Raw genomic sequence first — 17,693 nt, 5'->3', positions numbered from 1 at the left:
TTTCCCAGTTTTACTTCTTGTACAATAAAGAACCACAACCCAAAAAAGGTTTCCAGAGTGTTCCTCAAAGATTGATTTAAGCAACACAAACATGAATAGGTTTCTGGGAAAATAACAACACTTTGTTTAAAAGTAAAGAGTTTATTTACTTTTAAGTCATGAGAAAGATGACACTAAGAGAACGGGACAATCACACATGAAAAATATATGATATGCACAAAAATACAGTGCAAACAAAAAACATTCAATATTAAAATGCACATAAAAGTGAGCTGGCAATAACAACATGTGATATTCAACATATATCAGTTAAAAGACAGAATAAAGAATTATATATACTGTATATAGACTTGTGACTGATACAGGATGAAAAAGATATTTGAGAAATATAGTCCTAAGCAGCAGTGCAAGTGATTTACATCTTTTATGAGTCTGTAATTCCATCCTCTGATATTTGAAGCTGCAAATACTAATTACAAACACAAACATTGACCTCTATAGCCTTAATTTGTTTTCAGCTGCAGACCGACATTATAAAAAATATTATATTTCATGCATGAAAATGTCTGGCAGATAAAATATTACGATTTTTAAAATCAAGTGATAAAATATTTATGTGAAATTTATGTATAAATGCTAGATCTCTAATGCATTGTGGTTTTAAAAATCAACCAACATCATGTAAACCTGTAAATATTGATTCAGTAGTTGAAATGGATATGGCTTAAGGCTTTTATACATTAAAAGTCAGCGATAATTAAAGGTTTGAGAAAGCAAGTAAAAACTGGTTTAGGCACAATAAGCATTGCTGTCATCTGATACTATTCAAATATCCCTTTAGACGGTTTGCTTTCCATTTGGCGACCAAGCAGGTTAGTTACACATGCTTGAAACACAAGCACATGCACTCATGTGACCAGGAGATGTTCCATAAACTATAAACCAAAAAAAAAAAAAAAAAAAAAAAAAAGACACACTGCAATAATCAATGTCTAAAAGATCAGCCAGCTCTGGCCTGTACCACTGTTCTAACCTTGTAACAACCAGAGAAATTGTAAGCAATTTTAATTTCAATTTGCAAAGCATATTCAAAGTACAGATTTTTGGTACAAAAAACACATGCAAAAATTATTTTCTTTAGCTGCATCAGATTTCCTTCAGATAGAGGTTTTTACTAGGAACATCTACAGATCATACATTAAAAAACAGCTGTGAGTGTGTATGTGGCATATGTACAGTGGGGTCCAAAAGTCTGATCCAAAAGATCCAAAGCCCATCTTGAGTCACATGATTACCAATTTGCTCATTTGATTAGTGACCTCAAAACTTAAATATTTCTTCTTTTCATGTGATACTTTTTCTTAGGTTGCTAAAATGTTCAGGATTTTAAGGGTGCACTAAGTGACTTCTGAGAAACGCTACTGAAAGTGGATCGGACTGAGCGCCACGACTTATGGCCAATCAGCAGTAGGGGGTGTGTCCACTAATGATGGGAGAGGAGAGAAAGAAGAGCCAGAGGGAGATTTGAAGAAAGACTGTAGAAAGAGAGATGGCTGAGAGACATTACAAAAGAGACAAGGTCAGAGGGATATCACTGAAAAAAAAAAAAGGATCATGATTAGGCAAGATTATTTTAGAAAAGCTTTCCAGTGCCTGAAAATGGACGCAGAGGTTGCGTTGTTTCTGCTCCAAACATGAGTAACATTTGGTATGTTCCACAGAACCAAGATATGCAGTTGTTGTAACAGTTTTGAGTGTCATTGTTTGTCTGGAGCTGGTGTGCTGCTGCCGACTAACAATGAACTCTTGCTTGTATATACTCTTGTGTAATATAATTATGTTCAGTTTTTGCTCTTCCTTTACATTCGTTCATCATCTTCGCTTTATTTTTCGAGAAGCATTATTTTGCTCTGCTTCAGCTAAGATAAAGAAACATCTACTTTTGCATTGCGTGTTCGTGCATTTGCGGGGTGTGTTTGTTTGTGTTTCTCAGAAATCGCTTACTGCACCTTTTAATAGCAGATTTCACTGTGGTCTCAGACTTCTCGATCCCGCTGTCCATTTTACTCACATGAGTGGATATTATGTAACGCCAGTCTGTTAATTTCTGCATGGATGCATCTGTTTGTGTGCATGTGTTTGTGGCTGGCTTTATGTGGCTTAGTGCTTCAGGAAGGACTGCATCATGTCAATGGGCAGGGGGAAAATGATAGTGGAGTTCTTCTCGGCTGCGATGGTGTTGAGGGTCTGAAGGTAGCGCAGCTGCAAAGCTGAGGGAGACTCTGCGATCACCAGAGATGCCTCCTTCAGTGCCCGTGACGCATTCATCTCTCCCTCTGCGGCTATCACCTACAGACAGCAAGAGAGGTGTGAGACAAAAAACTTGTGCGTCTTGATTTTTGCAAACCACATATACCGCACCAAAATTCCACCCCTTAAACCAGTTTCAAATTGACACCCACTCTTTGCCCTTTATGGCATTGCTCTTTTAATCAGCTCAACTGGTTTTGCTTTATGACCCAGATTGGACATCAAGTGATGAACTGATACAGCGCCCAAATTATTTAAAAAAAATAGGAATCTTAATAGCAATACATTATTAATTTGATCACAAAATGTATAGGTTTAACAATATGTAAAATTTAATTTACGATTATTAAAATGATAGTTTTTATATGCACAAATTTAGTAAATGATTCTAAATGTCTCTTAATGGTTTTGTGATCAGAACAAACAATGCTTATGTTGCAATGCAAGCAAACCTGTATTTAATATATACTGGGTCATGTTGATCTTTGTCTTGCATAATTTTTGAGGATAACGTCATGCCACGCAACCAGTCCACACTCGCATCTGGGTAATATTTGTGTTTAAATATATTTCTACTAAGTGACAGATGAATTTGTGCCTAAATAGGGTGAGTTGAGAACCACTGCTGTACATTACTTCTTATAAAAGTGTCTGCTATATATCTCCATGCAGAGAGGTACCGTTTACTAACTAGGACAGTGGTTTGCCACTTCTAGCTGTGTGGTTGGTGTAGGTAGGGGGAGTGATTTAAAGAAAACATACTTGTATCTGAACTAAGCACTGAAGAGTAATTGTCCACCAAAAATAAACTCATTAACTTCCTTTCCCATGTTCTTCTGAGAGCATATGTACATTTTTAAGCGGAGCAACTTCTATTGCAAACAGAAGAGGTTAACCGAGCATACAGCTGGAAATGCCAAAATACTGACTCTCACATAAATCAACAGATATATTAGTGGAAACAGGAAAGGAGTTGTCATTTCCGGATTTCTATTAGACTATTGCAGTAGTCTTGCCTCAGAACAGTGAACGTTTACATTCAGCTCCAACACAGTACAAAAATAATTTGGTCTATAGTATGTACATGCATGTACATGAAAGGACGATTAATATGTTTGCCAGCTAAATCCATCCGTTGTCCTAGAGTATCTTTTGTGTGTAGTGTTATGTCCAGAGCCGTAAGGGATTGTTGTTGTGTCCAGTAATTGCCACCTGACTTTAATAATCAATGGCCTGTTGTGATTGGATGGAGAGAGTATTTAAACTGCAACCATCATCAGAGCTGTGTTGGTTAAAGCAAGTAGATGGTGGCTCTGTGTATCCTTACTTCAATAAGTTTAACACAAATGAGGAAGAGTTTCTTTCCTTTGTGAAATATGTGGTTCTTATTCTTTTGTAGAGTTCTATTCTTTTGTGAAATATGTGGATATTTGGGTTATTGTTGTGAATGTCAATTCTGGGGCTTGAGATGGGGTGGTTTCATGCTGTTGCAGACTCATTCACCACCATCCATTTTGCTGCTGCGTTCTTCCCCTAGAGCCTAGACCAATCAGGTAATCGTAACAGTGCAATGAGGAAAATGCTACATCAGACTTTTAGTGATCTGCTATATATAAAGTTTTTCATTACTCTTGTAAAAAGTATAATTTTTACAAGTCTTTCTAAGACTACAAACAGTATTTTCAAAAAGTATTTCTTTAGACAGTTCAACCACATATTTGTAATGGATGAATGGCACTGCATTTGATAATACCAATTTTCCTCCTGAAGTCTACTTATAATGTGAAGCAAGGCATTAAAAACAGTCCTGATTTGGTTTAATATAAACATTTCCATCCTCTTTCTGACCTGCATATCAAAAGCATGTTACCTTAGCTCTGGCCTCTCTGGATGCTTCAGCTTCGGCAGCCATGGCCCTCTGGAGCTGCTGGGGCAGTTTCACATCCTTAATCTCCACACGTTCCACTTTAATACCCCAGTCATCTGTGGCATCATCTAGCGTGGACTAAGGAAAAAACAAAGTCAAGTCTAAACACTTCTTCTCAGAGATTCCTTAAAGCTTCATGCTTCTCAGGATTTTGAGCGCTGTGCCAAGCTGTGCCTGCCATTAAGATTGTTCACCATATTTTTTTTAAAAGGATGTCAGATGAAATGAGCGAACATAGGGCCACGTGCAAACTGAGGAAGGCGCTAGCAGTGAAGTCGAGCTAGAGATGTCAGCATCTCAGCTGAGCTACATTGACTGCACTGCCTGAAGACATGCAATGTCTAGTTGAGTCAGGTCTGAAACCAATTCAATGTGAGATTAAAGGGTTAGTTCACCCAAAATTTTTACTTCCGTCATCATTTACTCACACTCATGTCATTCTAAACGAAGAACTTTTTTTGATGAAATCTGAGAGCTTTCTGTCCCTCCATAGATGGCAGTGCGACGACCACTTTGACGCTTCAAAATGTTCATAAAGAGATCGTAAAACGAATCCATATAAATTGAGAGGTTTAGTCCAAATTTTCTGAAGAGACAAGATCACTTTATACGCTGAACAGATTTAATTTAGTCTTTTATTAACATATTAACATTCATCAACTGACATCAGTTATGGTAAACGGAAGCTCAGGCATGTTCGCTTGGTGTGCAAGAACCAATGAGGTTCATTCTCGTGTTACGCAGCACGTTTGAGCTTCAGCGAGAACCAATGAGGTTCATTCTCATGTTACGCAGCACGTTTGAGCTTCAGCGAGAACCAATGAGGTTCATTCTTGTGTTACGCAGCACGTTTGAGCTTCAGCGAGAACCAATGAGGTTCATTCTCGTGTTACGCAGCACGTTTGAGCTTCAGCGAGAACCAATGAGGTTCATTCTCATGTTACGCAGCACGTTTGAGCTTCAGCGAGAACCAATGAGGTTCATTCTCATGTTACGCAGCACGTTTGAGCTTCAGCGAGAACCAATGAGGTTCATTCTCATGTTACGCAGCACGTTTGAGCTTCAGCGAGAACCAATGAGGTTCATTCTTGTGTTACGCAGCACGTTTGAGCTTCAGCGAGAACCAATGAGGTTCATTCTCGTGTTACGCAGCACGTTTGAGCTTCAGCGAGAACCAATGAGGTTCATTCTTGTGTTACGCAGCACGTTTGAGCTTCAGCGAGAACCAATGAGGTTCATTCTCGTGTTACGCAGCACGTTTGAGCTTCAGCGAGAACCAATGAGGTTCATTCTCATGTTACGCAGCACGTTTGAGCTTCAGCGAGAACCAATGAGGTTCATTCTCGTGTTACGCAGCACGTTTGAGCTTCAGCGAGAACCAATGAGGTTCATTCTCGTGTTACGCAGCACGTTTGAGCTTCAGCGAGAACCAATGAGGTTCATTCTCGTGTTACGCAGCACGTTTGAGCTTCAGCGAGAACCAATGAGGTTCATTCTCGTGTTACGCAAAACGTTTGAGCTTCAGCGAGAACCAATGAGGTTCATTCTCGTGTTACGCAGCACGTTTGAGCTTCAGAGAGAACCAATGAGGTTCATTCTCGTGTTACGCAGCACGTTTGAGCTTCAGAGAGAACCAATGAGGTTCATTCTCGTGTTACGCAGCACCTTTGAGCTTCAGCGAGAACCAATGAGGTTCATTCTCGTGTGTTACGCAGCACGTTTGAGCTTCAGCGAGAACCAATGAGGTTCATTCTCGTGTGTTACGCAGCACCTTTGAGCTTCAGCGAGAACCAATGAGGTTCATTCTCGTGTTACGCAGCACGTTTGAGCTTCAGCGAGAACCAATGAGGTTCATTCTCGTGTTACGCAGCACGTTTGGGCCACCGTAAGAGGTTTGTTCTCGAGCGTCAAGAAGGTTCGGTTGAGCTTCTGTTAATGTTCACTGATCAATGTGTGAATAAAAGCATAAATTCAATCTGTTCATCATAAAGCAATCGTGTCTCTTCAAAAAAATGTGACTAAACCTCTAAATTCATATGGATTCGTTTTACGATATTTTTATGAACTTTTTGAAGCGTCAAAGCGGTAGTTGTGTAGCTGTCAATGGAGGGACAGAAAGCGCTCAGATTTCATTAAAAATATCTTCATTTGTGTTCCAAAGTTTAACTAAAGTCTTACGGGTTTGGAACAAAATGAGGGCGAGTAATTGATGACAGAATTTTCAATTTTGTGTGAACTAACCCTTTACACTTCGATTTTCATTTTGGGTGATCTATTCCTTTAAAAAATATAACTCTTGTTTTTAATATTTGTATGTGTTTAGTGTGATACCTGCATACTATGGGCGATTTCCTCACGGTCAGACAGGATCTCTGCCAGGTTCTTTGTACCCAGCACATTCCTCAGGGTGGTCTGTGCCAACAGACGAGTGGCCGCATCAGCATTGGTGATGTTGGCCACTGCCAGTGTTGCGTTTTGAACACGGTAGTAGACTACACCATCTACACTCACTGTCACAGAGTCCTTTGTCAGAACCTATGAGGAAGCACACAGGCTATTCAACAGGGTGATATTCTGCAGAACACAAGAAAAACAACTACACTAAAATCTATATTTAATACAAATATCAATAAAACTATGCAAAGCTATACTACTAGTTAAAAGTTTGGGATAAGATAATTATCTGTTTTTGAAAGATGTCTCTTAAGGCTGCATTTCAAAATAATATTGTGAAATAATTTTACAATTTAAAATTGGAATATATTTTAAAATCGAATTTATTCCTGTGATGCAAAGCTGAAATTTGAGCATCATTACTCCACACTTTAGTGTCACATGATCCTTCAGAAATCATTCTAATATCCTGATCTGTTGCTCAAGAAACATTTCTTAGTATTAGGCAAGGCAAGGCAAGTTTATTTATATAGCACATTTCATACACAATGGCAATTCAAAGTGCTTTACATAGAAGAAATTAAAATAATAAAAGAAAAAAGAATAATTAAAACAGTTTAGAAAAATAAAATAAAATACAGTACAAACAGTCGGACGAACATTGGCACAGTGCTCATTCAGTAAATGCACAGCTAAACAGATGTGTTTTGAGTCTGGATTTGAATGTGACTACAGTAGGAGCACGTCTGATCTCCTCTGGAAGCTGGTTCCAGCTGCGGCTGGCATAATAGCTAAAAGCGGACTCGCCATGCTTAGAGTGAACCCTTGGTATTTCTAGCTGATATGATCCTTGTGATCTGAGTAATCTGTTGGGTTTATATTCAGTGAGCATTTCTGCAATGTATTGAGGTCATAGGCCATTGAATGATTTTTATACCAGTAATAATACTTTAAAATCAATCCTAAATTTAACTGGGAGCCAGTGTAAAGACCTGAGGACTGGTGTGATGTGTTCATATTTTCTAGTTCTGCTCAGAATCCTGGTGGCAGCGTTCTGTATGAGCTGCAACTGTCTTATGGTCTTTTTGGGAAGGCCAGTGAGGAGTCCATTACAATAATCCACCCTGCTGGTGATGAAAGCATGCACAAGTTTCTCTAAGTCTTGTCTGGAAACAAAGCATCTAATTCTTGCAATATTTTTCAGATGATAGTATGCTGATTTAGTTATTGCTTTGACATGACTACTGAAACTAAGGTCTGACTCTAGTAGTGTCACACCAAGATTCCTGACTTGATGTTTAGTTGTTTGACCCCTAGAGTGAAGGTATGCGTTCACCTTGAGAACTTCATCTTTGTTTCCGAACGCAATGACTTCAGTTTTGTCTTTGTTTAACTGAAGAAAGTTTTGACACATCCAGCTGTTGACTTCATCAATGCATTGGCAATTTGGCACAGGGATTCAATTGGGCTGTAGTCGTTAGGCGATAGGGCCAAGTATAGCTGTGTGTCGTCTGCATAGCTGTGGTAAGCAATTTGGTTCTTTCTCATTATTTGGCTCAATGGGAGCTTATACAGGTTGAACAGGAGTGGTGCAAGAATTGAGCCTTGAGGGACTCCGCATGTCATGGGCGTCCACTCAGACTTATGGTCACCTATACTCACATAATAACCTCTCCCATCTAAGTATGACCTGAACCATTTTAGGACTATCCCAGTAAGCCCCACCCAGTTTTCCAGCCTGTCAAGAAGTATGTTATGATCGATGATTATGATTATCAATGTTGAAAACAGTTGTGCTGCTTAATGTTTTTCTGGAAACTGTGATATACTACCAAAAGTTTGGGATAAGTAAGATTAAAAACAAAAATAAAAATGAATACTTTAATTCAGCAAGGGAATATTAAACTGTTCAAAAGTGACAGTAAAGTCAAAATACAAAATATTTCTATTTCATATAAATGCAGTTCTTTTGAACTTTCTATTCATCAGCAAATCCTGAAAAAAATGTATAACAGTATCAAAAATATATATATATTAAAATAGAAATAATTTATTTTAAATTGTAAAAATATTTCACAATATCACAGTTTTTACTGTATTTTTATCAAATGAATGCAGCCTTGGTGAGCACAAGAGACTTCTTTTAAAAACATTTTGAAAAATACTAATTATTATGTATAACTTTTGACTGGTAGTGTATATGACAAATGTCTTTAAAAGATTTAAATATTTGTCATTTAAATATGTGATAAAAAATTGCAGAACTGGCTCCCTGTAAACTCCAACCACCTATTTGCACTTTTTGGGATGTCAAACTACAGATGGCTTGCTCATAGTACCTGCACATTAAACTGTAGCAAAAGCATTAACATCTTAACAAAAATTACACACTTCTACTTCCAATTGATGCTTTTCATGGGTAAAAACAAAGAATGAAGTTAAAGATTAGTGTTTGTGTTTGTGCATGTGATCTCACCTCCTGAGGGGGGATATCAAAAGTGATGGTGCGCATATCCACATTGATAAAGCTGTCTGTGCACGGCAATATGAAGAAAAGACCTGTGTGAGACAACACACAAATACAGCAAAATATTTGAGGAACATAACAGCAGCAGACACTAATAATAATCAGTAACTCCTAGTAACACAGACCTGGTCTTCAATAAGTGCACAACTGGCAATCTACCAAATACCACTCTCCCCGCCAACTGGACTCAGCTGACAGCCTTCACGTGTTTAATGAATGATCGCACTAGCATCTGTTTTAATTATTTACAGTAAAGAACAGTAACAACAGTTAATAGGATTAGATTTTATTACTAGAACATAGAACATACTACTATACTGTGTGTGTATATATATATATATATATATATATATATATATATAATATATATATATGTATATACACCACCACCCAGTGTAATGTCTGTGCTACAGCTTCCCTAAACTAACAGTATTGGTGATAACCAAAATATTTTTTTATGTTTCTGTAATGGTAAATCCAGCAGTATGTGTAAGCTCTTTAGTCACAGTTGGCCAAGTCAAAGTCCAAACTTGAATCCTATTGAACAAATTTGGGATTTAGTGGATTCAAAGATAGATAGCACAAAAGTTTAATCTTTGAGGAACAACTAGAAACTATTTGGAAGTCAATAACAACAGAGAATGTGGAATGCAGCAAGAATGCATTCATCATTCGAATATATTGTAATGTATGAATTTCTTTAAAAAATCGTACGTGTGTGTGTTTGCTACTTGTAACTTTGAGTAGCTGCCATGTGATTGGCTGCTTAGATATTTGCATTAACGTGCAGTTGAACCTAATAAAGTGTCCGGTGAGTGCACATATAGTATAGTATGTAAAATTAATTTAAAAACTTAAAAAAAAAAAAAAATTGGACAAAATAAAAATGCTGAGTATAAAATCAAAAGGCTTTGAAGAAAACCAGAACAATAAGAACAGTTTGGCAGTATGTGACGAGGAAGACAAGCAGGTCTGCGTGTGTGGTGTGTGTGTTTGTGCTGGTGCTTTAGTAATACTTAATGCGTTTCATTTGTCATCCCTGTAGTTTATAATCTAAAATAGATTCTTAGATTTAGATTTTCAAAGAGTCATCAGGATTTGTTAGTCTCCTCAGAGGTTTGTATAACCTACTGTGTAAAATTCCGCTCACATTCCACCCTAAATACAGCCATGGAGGAGGAGCCACTGCAGATTGTTAACAGACCCCAGCCAGAAGCCTCAAAGAGAACCAAGAAATCAAGCTTACTTTTCAGGCCTATAGTATAAATGACATAAAGCCATAAAGAAGGAATTTATTGCCTCAAAAAGAACTACTGAAAAGGTAATGATGAAGAAATTTGAGTTCACAATATAAAGCCTTGGGCATAAGAGGGGTAAAGTATGTGGACTAACTCTAATAATAGACCCTACCCTCATAAGTTCATTCCTGGAGGGAAAGCCCTGCGGATTCATATTCCAAAACACAGCACGGACATATTCCAGAGACACCAACAACAATCACAGCCATAGTGTCATTAACGCTAACTTAACAAAGAGATTTAAATATCCTAAAGGAAATATCAGTGTTTGCTAAAGCAGTTAAAGGTCCCATGACATGAAATTTTCACTTTCTGAGGTTTTTTAACATTAATATGAGTTCCCCTAGCCTGTATATGGTCCCCAAGTTTCTAGAAATTTTAATCGGTGTAAATCGAACTTTTGCTATCTTTCTCTGACTTTGAGAAAATGGAAGCTCAATCGCGCTGATCTTGAATCTCCTCCTTATGACGTTATAAGGAGGAATGTTACCTCCCCTTTCTCTGCTTTGCCCGCCCAGAGAATATTTTCCGCCCATGAGAAAATGAGCTAGGAAGTAGGAACGCGCGCGCGCGATTTTAGTTTGTCCACAAGAGATATAATGGCTTTTGAGCGAGCGAAGCATAATAATTGCTCAATAATTGGATGTACAAATGAACACCGAGGGGTTAATACAGAGCTGGGCTTGCTGAACGTCTGAAACTAAAGTCTGGATCAGTACCAACTCTCTTTGGTTACCTAGCTTGTTACACGTAGAATGTGGCTGTAACATTAGCTATGCAGTTACTTGCGCTAATGTAAAGGTAGACAGCATCAAGTATGTGTGTGAATACACACACTGTAACGCGAGTGTTGTACACTTCTTTGTTATTTGGATAGCGTTTTCCTGTTGGTTATATGGCGCGCGCGATATCCGCATTTCAAGATCGCAGAGCTTGATGTAATTGTAATAAGATAAATTACAGACGTTACAGATCTCCCGTGAAAAGGCAACAGTAGGTTAGCGTTAGCTACATGATAATAACTAAACCATCCGAATAAAGTACCGTATCCAGACATAATATTTTAAACTAACCATTCGGAAACGTCCTGCTGGAGCTGCTGAGTTGCAACTTCTTCATCCGTTGCTTCTCCATCTGGATCAGATTCTGGGTCAAACTGAAATGCTTGAACGATTGCGTGTCTCCGTGCCATTGCAATATATCCAATGTAAACATGCATGGTCTACCGTTGCCGCAGATGGTCGAGGCCACACCCACCCTCCACCTTACGCCGCCTTTCTCCTCCTCATTAACATTTAAAGCTACAGACACCGAAACGGCCCGTCTGAACTGGAAGCCAAGCGGCAACCTCCCCGTCTCTCCCTTGAAACCAACACGGAAGTGAGTTAAACTGTAATTCGTTGACTGGCCGCTTGAGGCTGTTGTCAGAAGTGAGTCAAATCTGTATCTCCCTCATGTTAAAATGACCAACTTTACAGCAGAAAAAAACGTGTTTAAAGCCTGGTGTCTGTATGTGGATTTGGTCTATACAGCTAATTTTGCCCTTCATAACAACTGTGAGGGGGGTGAATTATTTTATAACTCGTCCGTTTAGTTGATTAATATTTAAATTTAAGGGTGTGGCCAAGCCACTTGAGTGACAGATGGATTGCCGCTGTCAGTGCTAGCCGTTTGTCTGCTGTTACTAGCCGTCACTTCACCTCAGCAATGTTAGGTGCTGAACTTGCCATCTCTGCAGTGTTTGTGCTTTTTTCGGGATTATCATTTCATACAATTTTAATACTTGGGTAACGTTACAAAGCTCACGTCTTTGGATTCCGTCGTTATCGTTCGAGAGAACAACCGGCGCTGTATTTCAGTTGTTTTCCTCTGTGAACATGCACTAATGGATGTCTGACAATTTCGTTGCTTTTTGGGGTTTTCAAATTTAAAACGTCAATAAATGCTCGTTTGTTCTGCTCCCATGGAACAGATGGATTATAATATGCTTATGTAGGTTACCGTCAGATGAAATCATGCAGGCGTCGGCGCTTTCTCCGTCCGTGAATGAGCGCGGATTTTCTAGCGCATTTACTTGCACTTCAAAGGCAATATATCTATGGTTTAACGGTTAAACCATAACCCATTTGAGAGACGGCCAACATCAGAATTTAAAATGGACTGAATAAGCTCTCTCTACGAACTTGAGCGATGCCGCGCTGACGGACCATGAAAGAGTGACGGACATGTATGCACATAAATCAGTCACACACAAACACTCTCGAAGTAATACACAGTCTCACTTGTAGCCATGTCTTTTAACTATTACAATATTTCGAAGGGCATAAATAGGAACGTTTAATTGGCTTTACATCATCAGCTAACTCGATCACGTCGAGCTTGGTGATTTCAGATAGCCAGGCTCCTCAGCTCCACTCACGCTCCGCCTGTTTGTCCATTTTCTGTTATCCGGGAGTGACGCAAGGCCAAGATGGCGACGGCCGGCTCCGCCCACTTTAGGCTTCAAAAATGCTCTTCAGAAACCTACGGGTGACGTCACGGACACTACGTCCATATTTTTTTACAGTCTATGAAGGAAGCTCATTCTGGGACTGGCTTATAGTGGCTATAATTCTGCACTGAGACTGCATTTTTGGAAAGAGATTTCAGATACAGTACTAGGGACCACTAAGGCCTATATTAAAGCCTACAAAAAGTAGCATGTCATGGGACCTTTAAAGAATAGTTTTGCGCAAATTAAATGTTGCATCACCACCTTTTTTTACATTTAAGAACCATCACAATTCAATATGCAAATAAGCACATGAAAGAAGACCAATTGCAACCGCAGTATGCAAGTATTTCAATTATGTCATCATTGTTGGTTTACACAAAGAATGGAAACGTTCCATCTATGTAAGTAAAAGGGATAGGCTAGTTCACTCAAGAATTTAAATTCTTTTGTGGGGCACCATTGACTTCCATAGTATTTTGGTTCCATACTACGGAAGTCAATGGGGCCCATCCACTGTTTGGTTACAGACATTCTTCAAAATACCCTCCTTTGTGTTCAGCAGATCAAACAAATTCATACAGTTTTTTGGAACAACTTGAGGGTGAGTAAATTATGACAGAATTTTCATTTTTGTGTAAACTATCCCTTTAATGGGACATTTTCCAATTTGAATCTGAAATTCAAAAATAGCATATCTAAGGGTACGGTCACATTAGCGAAATGTCGGCGAGATTTCACATGCAAAAAAGGTCCAATGTCGCTTTTGAATAGTGTACTGTAGCAATGTGTGAAGCACAGCTCACACAGAATTCACTTTCAAAGCAGATTTCTGTTGGTAAACGTGGCGAATTTGCGTGACCAATTTGAACAAGATTAAAATCTGTGTGGGGAACTTATTCGCCTTCTCATGAAAGTCCTGACCGCATGGATTCCTACTGAAATGACTAGATTTTGCCCACAAAATTTCACAGAGCAAGGGTAAATGTGGGCGTAGCATAAGGCTGAATTTATCGCCAAAAGAAAGTTTGGGTTGAGTCCATCTGTTAAATGGTCTGAGCTGAATGAATTTGCTGAATTTTTTAAGCAGAAGAAGGAAAAGAAAAGGAAAAGTAGAGGATGAAGAAGAAAAAGAAGGTTGAGGAGGATTATCAATACAGTGCTGTCTTGCAAGTACTTTAGCTTAAGTTACCAAACATTGAGATATATCCAGTCGCCAAGATCAACCTCTATGAAAATCTTATAATCACAGTGGTGACCACAGTGCTGTGTGGAACCTGATCCCAAATTCTTATATGTGACATCATGGCAGCAAGGCCCCAAACAAAACGAATGGTTATCAGACATCTGGTTAAGTGATTTTTATGATTTAGATAGAAGGCAAGAGTGCAGGTCTGAGGTCTTATGAGGTCTGACTAACCTGACATTACAACCTTAGATTTTTATCACCTTTTCATATAGCTTTACTATTTAAGCAAGGTCACTATGCAAGATAAGATCATTATGTGCCGCTGAAATAAAAGCTTGATTTAAAACGTGATGCTACCCAGGAAATATGATCTTTTACAGATGTCTCGGAAATGTACACATGCTTATTGGGTTAGATGCCTATTTCCTGAATATAATAAATGTTTTATTACATTTTCTCATGATTGAACAAGGTCAAATGATTTAATGTGCATTTTTGTGTATATACAGTACAGTATATCGTCCTCAGCTGAATTATCCTGACACTGAAAAAGGAGTTGTTTATTCGGGTCAGCAGAAATGCAAAACAGATCGCTTCTGTTTTTCTACAGCACAAGCTTGCGTGCTTTTGCCTTGTGACAAGCAGGGATTGTGGTGGACGGCCACAGCACAAATACAAACAACGTTTAACCACACACAATAATAACACAAGTAGTGTGATCACTGATTAAAGACATGATCATTATCACATGAAACACTTAAACCAGCAGCACTGATTAAATCAGAATGATCAAATGATATTGATTTTTTCCTTTACCTGGTCCTTTGGCTCCTCCTCGTAAAATGCGTCCAAGGCGAAAGATAATTGCCCTTTCGTATTCCTTCACTATCTGTAGGAACAAGAAGTATTTTTATCTCATAAAAAGAGCTAAATTACAGCAATTTAAAACAGTGGAAGGTAAAACGGCCTCTAACATAATTTAGATGTTGCATGGCAACCTTTATCAAGCTTTCGTCATCTCTCTTTTAAAGATAAAGATGATAAAGATAAGGCATGAAAAGGAATTGGACTACTTGGTGGGCCTGCGGTCAAAACCAAATTTATTTACAAAATAAAATATTAGGGATCCCACACCTTTTGACTTTTCCAACTGTTCATGATTTCCAAATAAAAATTGTGAAATCAGTCTATAGAGATTGCACTGATGAAGGGAAATATCTAGCTAATGAATCATTTGTTGAGTTGTGCTTGTGAATAACTAGAATTTTTTTTAAGGGATGCACAACTTATAGATATTATATTAGCTGATAGTAGATTTCTTTAAATTTATTGGAAATATCATTTGATATTTGAAATATCAGTCAATACAATTTAACAAAACAATTTTAATACAGATACAGAAAAGGCTGTGGTTTCTGTTGGGCCATCCCTGCTTGGGATTGAAAGCACTTGACAACAACAAGCCGTATGACATCACACTAATTAAAGGACCACCGCTAAGTACCTTAATGCACATCCATATGGAAAGAGGCAGGGTCAGCAACGTGAGCAGAATGGAGAAAAGCACCAGGATCCATCCACACAAGCCAATGTCACTGTCTGTGTTTTCCAAGGCTGAAAGGCAAAACAAGCATGCCTATGCATAAACTTGCAGTATTTTACTATACTACTAAAAGAGATAAAAGGTCACACACAATTGCGCATTACCCTAACATAGCTCAAAAAAACTGATGGGTTACATGAGTTCAAACATGCAAAAACAATATTTTAGCTTCAAGCTGAAGTGCATGCATTAGAGTGGTGGTTTACAAATGTGTCTATCAAGGGACTTCTGCAGCACATTACCAACATTAAGAACATCTTCATTAGCCATTCTACCCACACTGAGAAAATCAAGAAACACATTGCAAATAAACGCTTCTCTACAGTTAAAAACAAAATTAACAAACAAAACTGCCATTGCTTTGCTTCCAAATTTCACCTACCTGGAGTATCATCAATCGTGTGACACCATCGATCTATAGAGAAATGTAACTGTAAGGCTACTGTATATGTGGCCTAAGCTAAGGCTATTAGTCTACAAGCCCATATGCCCTATAAGGGATAAGACGTGTCTTTTAGCAGATGCAAATACATCCAGGGCAAATTACATTTACTGATGGGACAGTCAGAGCAAAGTAAGATTGAGTGCTAAGGATATGATTATTGAGCAGGACAGTGATCACAGTAATTGAAGAATGATTAAATCATCCCTTCTTTGTACTGACCTCACAATCTTTGCATTAAACTCTAGATCTTTGACCACCAGCCACATGATAAACTCCTGAACTGAATCTTAAACTCAATGCATTTTGACAGGATGTTCAACACAAATAATCAGAATAATTATAGACATTTAGAAGAAATGCAGATGCATTATTGTTGTATTACTACTTTTACCATGCTATACTATAATAACACACTATACCATACCATACTATATTGCATAAAACTATCACACCATACCATAGTATGCTACATTTTTCATTATTATACCTTTATTATTTTGAGAGATACAAAAATAAACAACAAAACATCAGGTCATTGTTGTGATGAATACAGAATTTCTGTGTGGAGTGCTACAGGACTATGACTATGGGGTATGATGAGCACCTGTTGTTGCCCAGTGTGGCACAGGAAAAAAAAAAGAGGCACACCCATGGTGCACTACCAATAATAACAGACCTTGAAGAAAAAGAAGGGGAAGCATGGACTTACTACCAATGTTTATCTATTTTCTAAAGCGTTTTTTATGTATTTTTAAAGGCAGCAGAGGCATCTAGTATGGCCTTTTCGTTTTACGTGAACTGAATGCTGCGTATATCCAACGAACACAACGATGCAAACACGTGATATTTAATATAATAATAATTCAATAGTAGCCTAACGTTACCTATTTGTCGATCCCTCCTTTCCTTCTCTCTCATTGCAGCTGTTTCCCTGCCATCTTCCATTGTATGAGATATCTTTGAATTATTCAGGGTTGATATGGAGTAGATCTTCAAAACCCTTCCAGTAGGAGATCGCTTCTCAGTAGTGGTTTTCTCCACGGGACATGTCGGACTCAATGGTCAGACTCTACGTGCGCTTCAGCCCCCCTCTGAATGTAAGGGGTTGGGCTGAGTGGGGGTGGGCGGGCATTACTGTTGTCTGTGACCTAAAAACGGAAGTGGGTAGAATTATACATCCAGTTCGGTTCCGATGTCGTAAAAAATGCAATTCATTTTCTCCATGGGGAAAATGATTTTAAACGATAAATTATAAACCTTTTAAGACAGACCTTTAAACGTTGTTAATCGATGTTGTATGATTTTGTTGTAACTATGATTTTTGTAAAATATATTAATCGTGTTTAACAGCGGAATTCCTAGTTAAAAAAAAAAAAAAAACTACATAACCCATAAATCTGCAGTTAAATCTCCACCAATCAGAGAATCGAAACAAAGAACTCGCGCCAACAGAACTCTTTATCGTCCTCGCTCCCACTTCATGGCTTGAAGCCCTGAGAAATGATGCGA

General features: G+C 38.3%; 1 protein-coding gene and 1 long non-coding RNA gene across 3 annotated transcripts in view; one reads left to right on the top strand and one right to left on the bottom strand.

Moving 5' to 3' along the window:
- The window catches only part of LOC308705915, a 468,550-nt gene that overhangs the window by 323,351 nt on the left and 127,506 nt on the right, over positions 1–17,693 (top strand). The window lies entirely within an intron of this gene.
- On the bottom strand, positions 129–17,296 carry stom (stomatin). 2 transcript variants are annotated; one of them, XM_081391210.1, is made up of 8 exons: positions 17,069–17,281; positions 16,122–16,154; positions 15,641–15,750; positions 14,953–15,025; positions 9,108–9,190; positions 6,569–6,772; positions 4,181–4,315; positions 129–2,349 (listed from the first exon to the last, which is right to left on the bottom strand). In XM_081391210.1, the coding sequence occupies exons 1-8, from the start codon at positions 17,127–17,129 to the stop codon at positions 2,161–2,163; spliced, it is 888 nt and encodes a 295-aa protein (XP_081247336.1). In that variant the 5' UTR covers positions 17,130–17,281; the 3' UTR covers positions 129–2,160. The 2 variants fall into 2 exon arrangements, with proteins under 2 accessions (XP_081247336.1, XP_081247337.1); XM_081391211.1 differs by lacking the exon at positions 16,122–16,154 and having other exon boundaries at positions 17,069–17,296.

This window comes from Scardinius erythrophthalmus, assembly GCF_964197995.2.
Source record: "Scardinius erythrophthalmus genome assembly, chromosome: 17".
Taxonomy (NCBI): Eukaryota; Metazoa; Chordata; class Actinopteri; order Cypriniformes; family Leuciscidae; genus Scardinius; species Scardinius erythrophthalmus.
This window is presented reverse-complemented; position numbering and strand designations above follow the sequence as displayed.

Excerpts from the sequence above, each read along its gene's own strand:
- stom (XM_081391210.1), bottom strand. The coding sequence starts at position 17,129 with ATGGAAGATGGCAGGGAAACAGCTGCAATGAGAGAGAAGGAAAGGAGG. Across the intron at positions 16,155-17,068 it reads AAGGAGGGATCGACAAATAG|ATCGATGGTGTCACACGATT; the intron begins GTAACGTTAGGC and ends ATTTCTCTATAG. Across the intron at positions 15,026-15,640 it reads CCATATGGATGTGCATTAAG|ATAGTGAAGGAATACGAAAG; the intron begins GTACTTAGCGGT and ends TTGTTCCTACAG.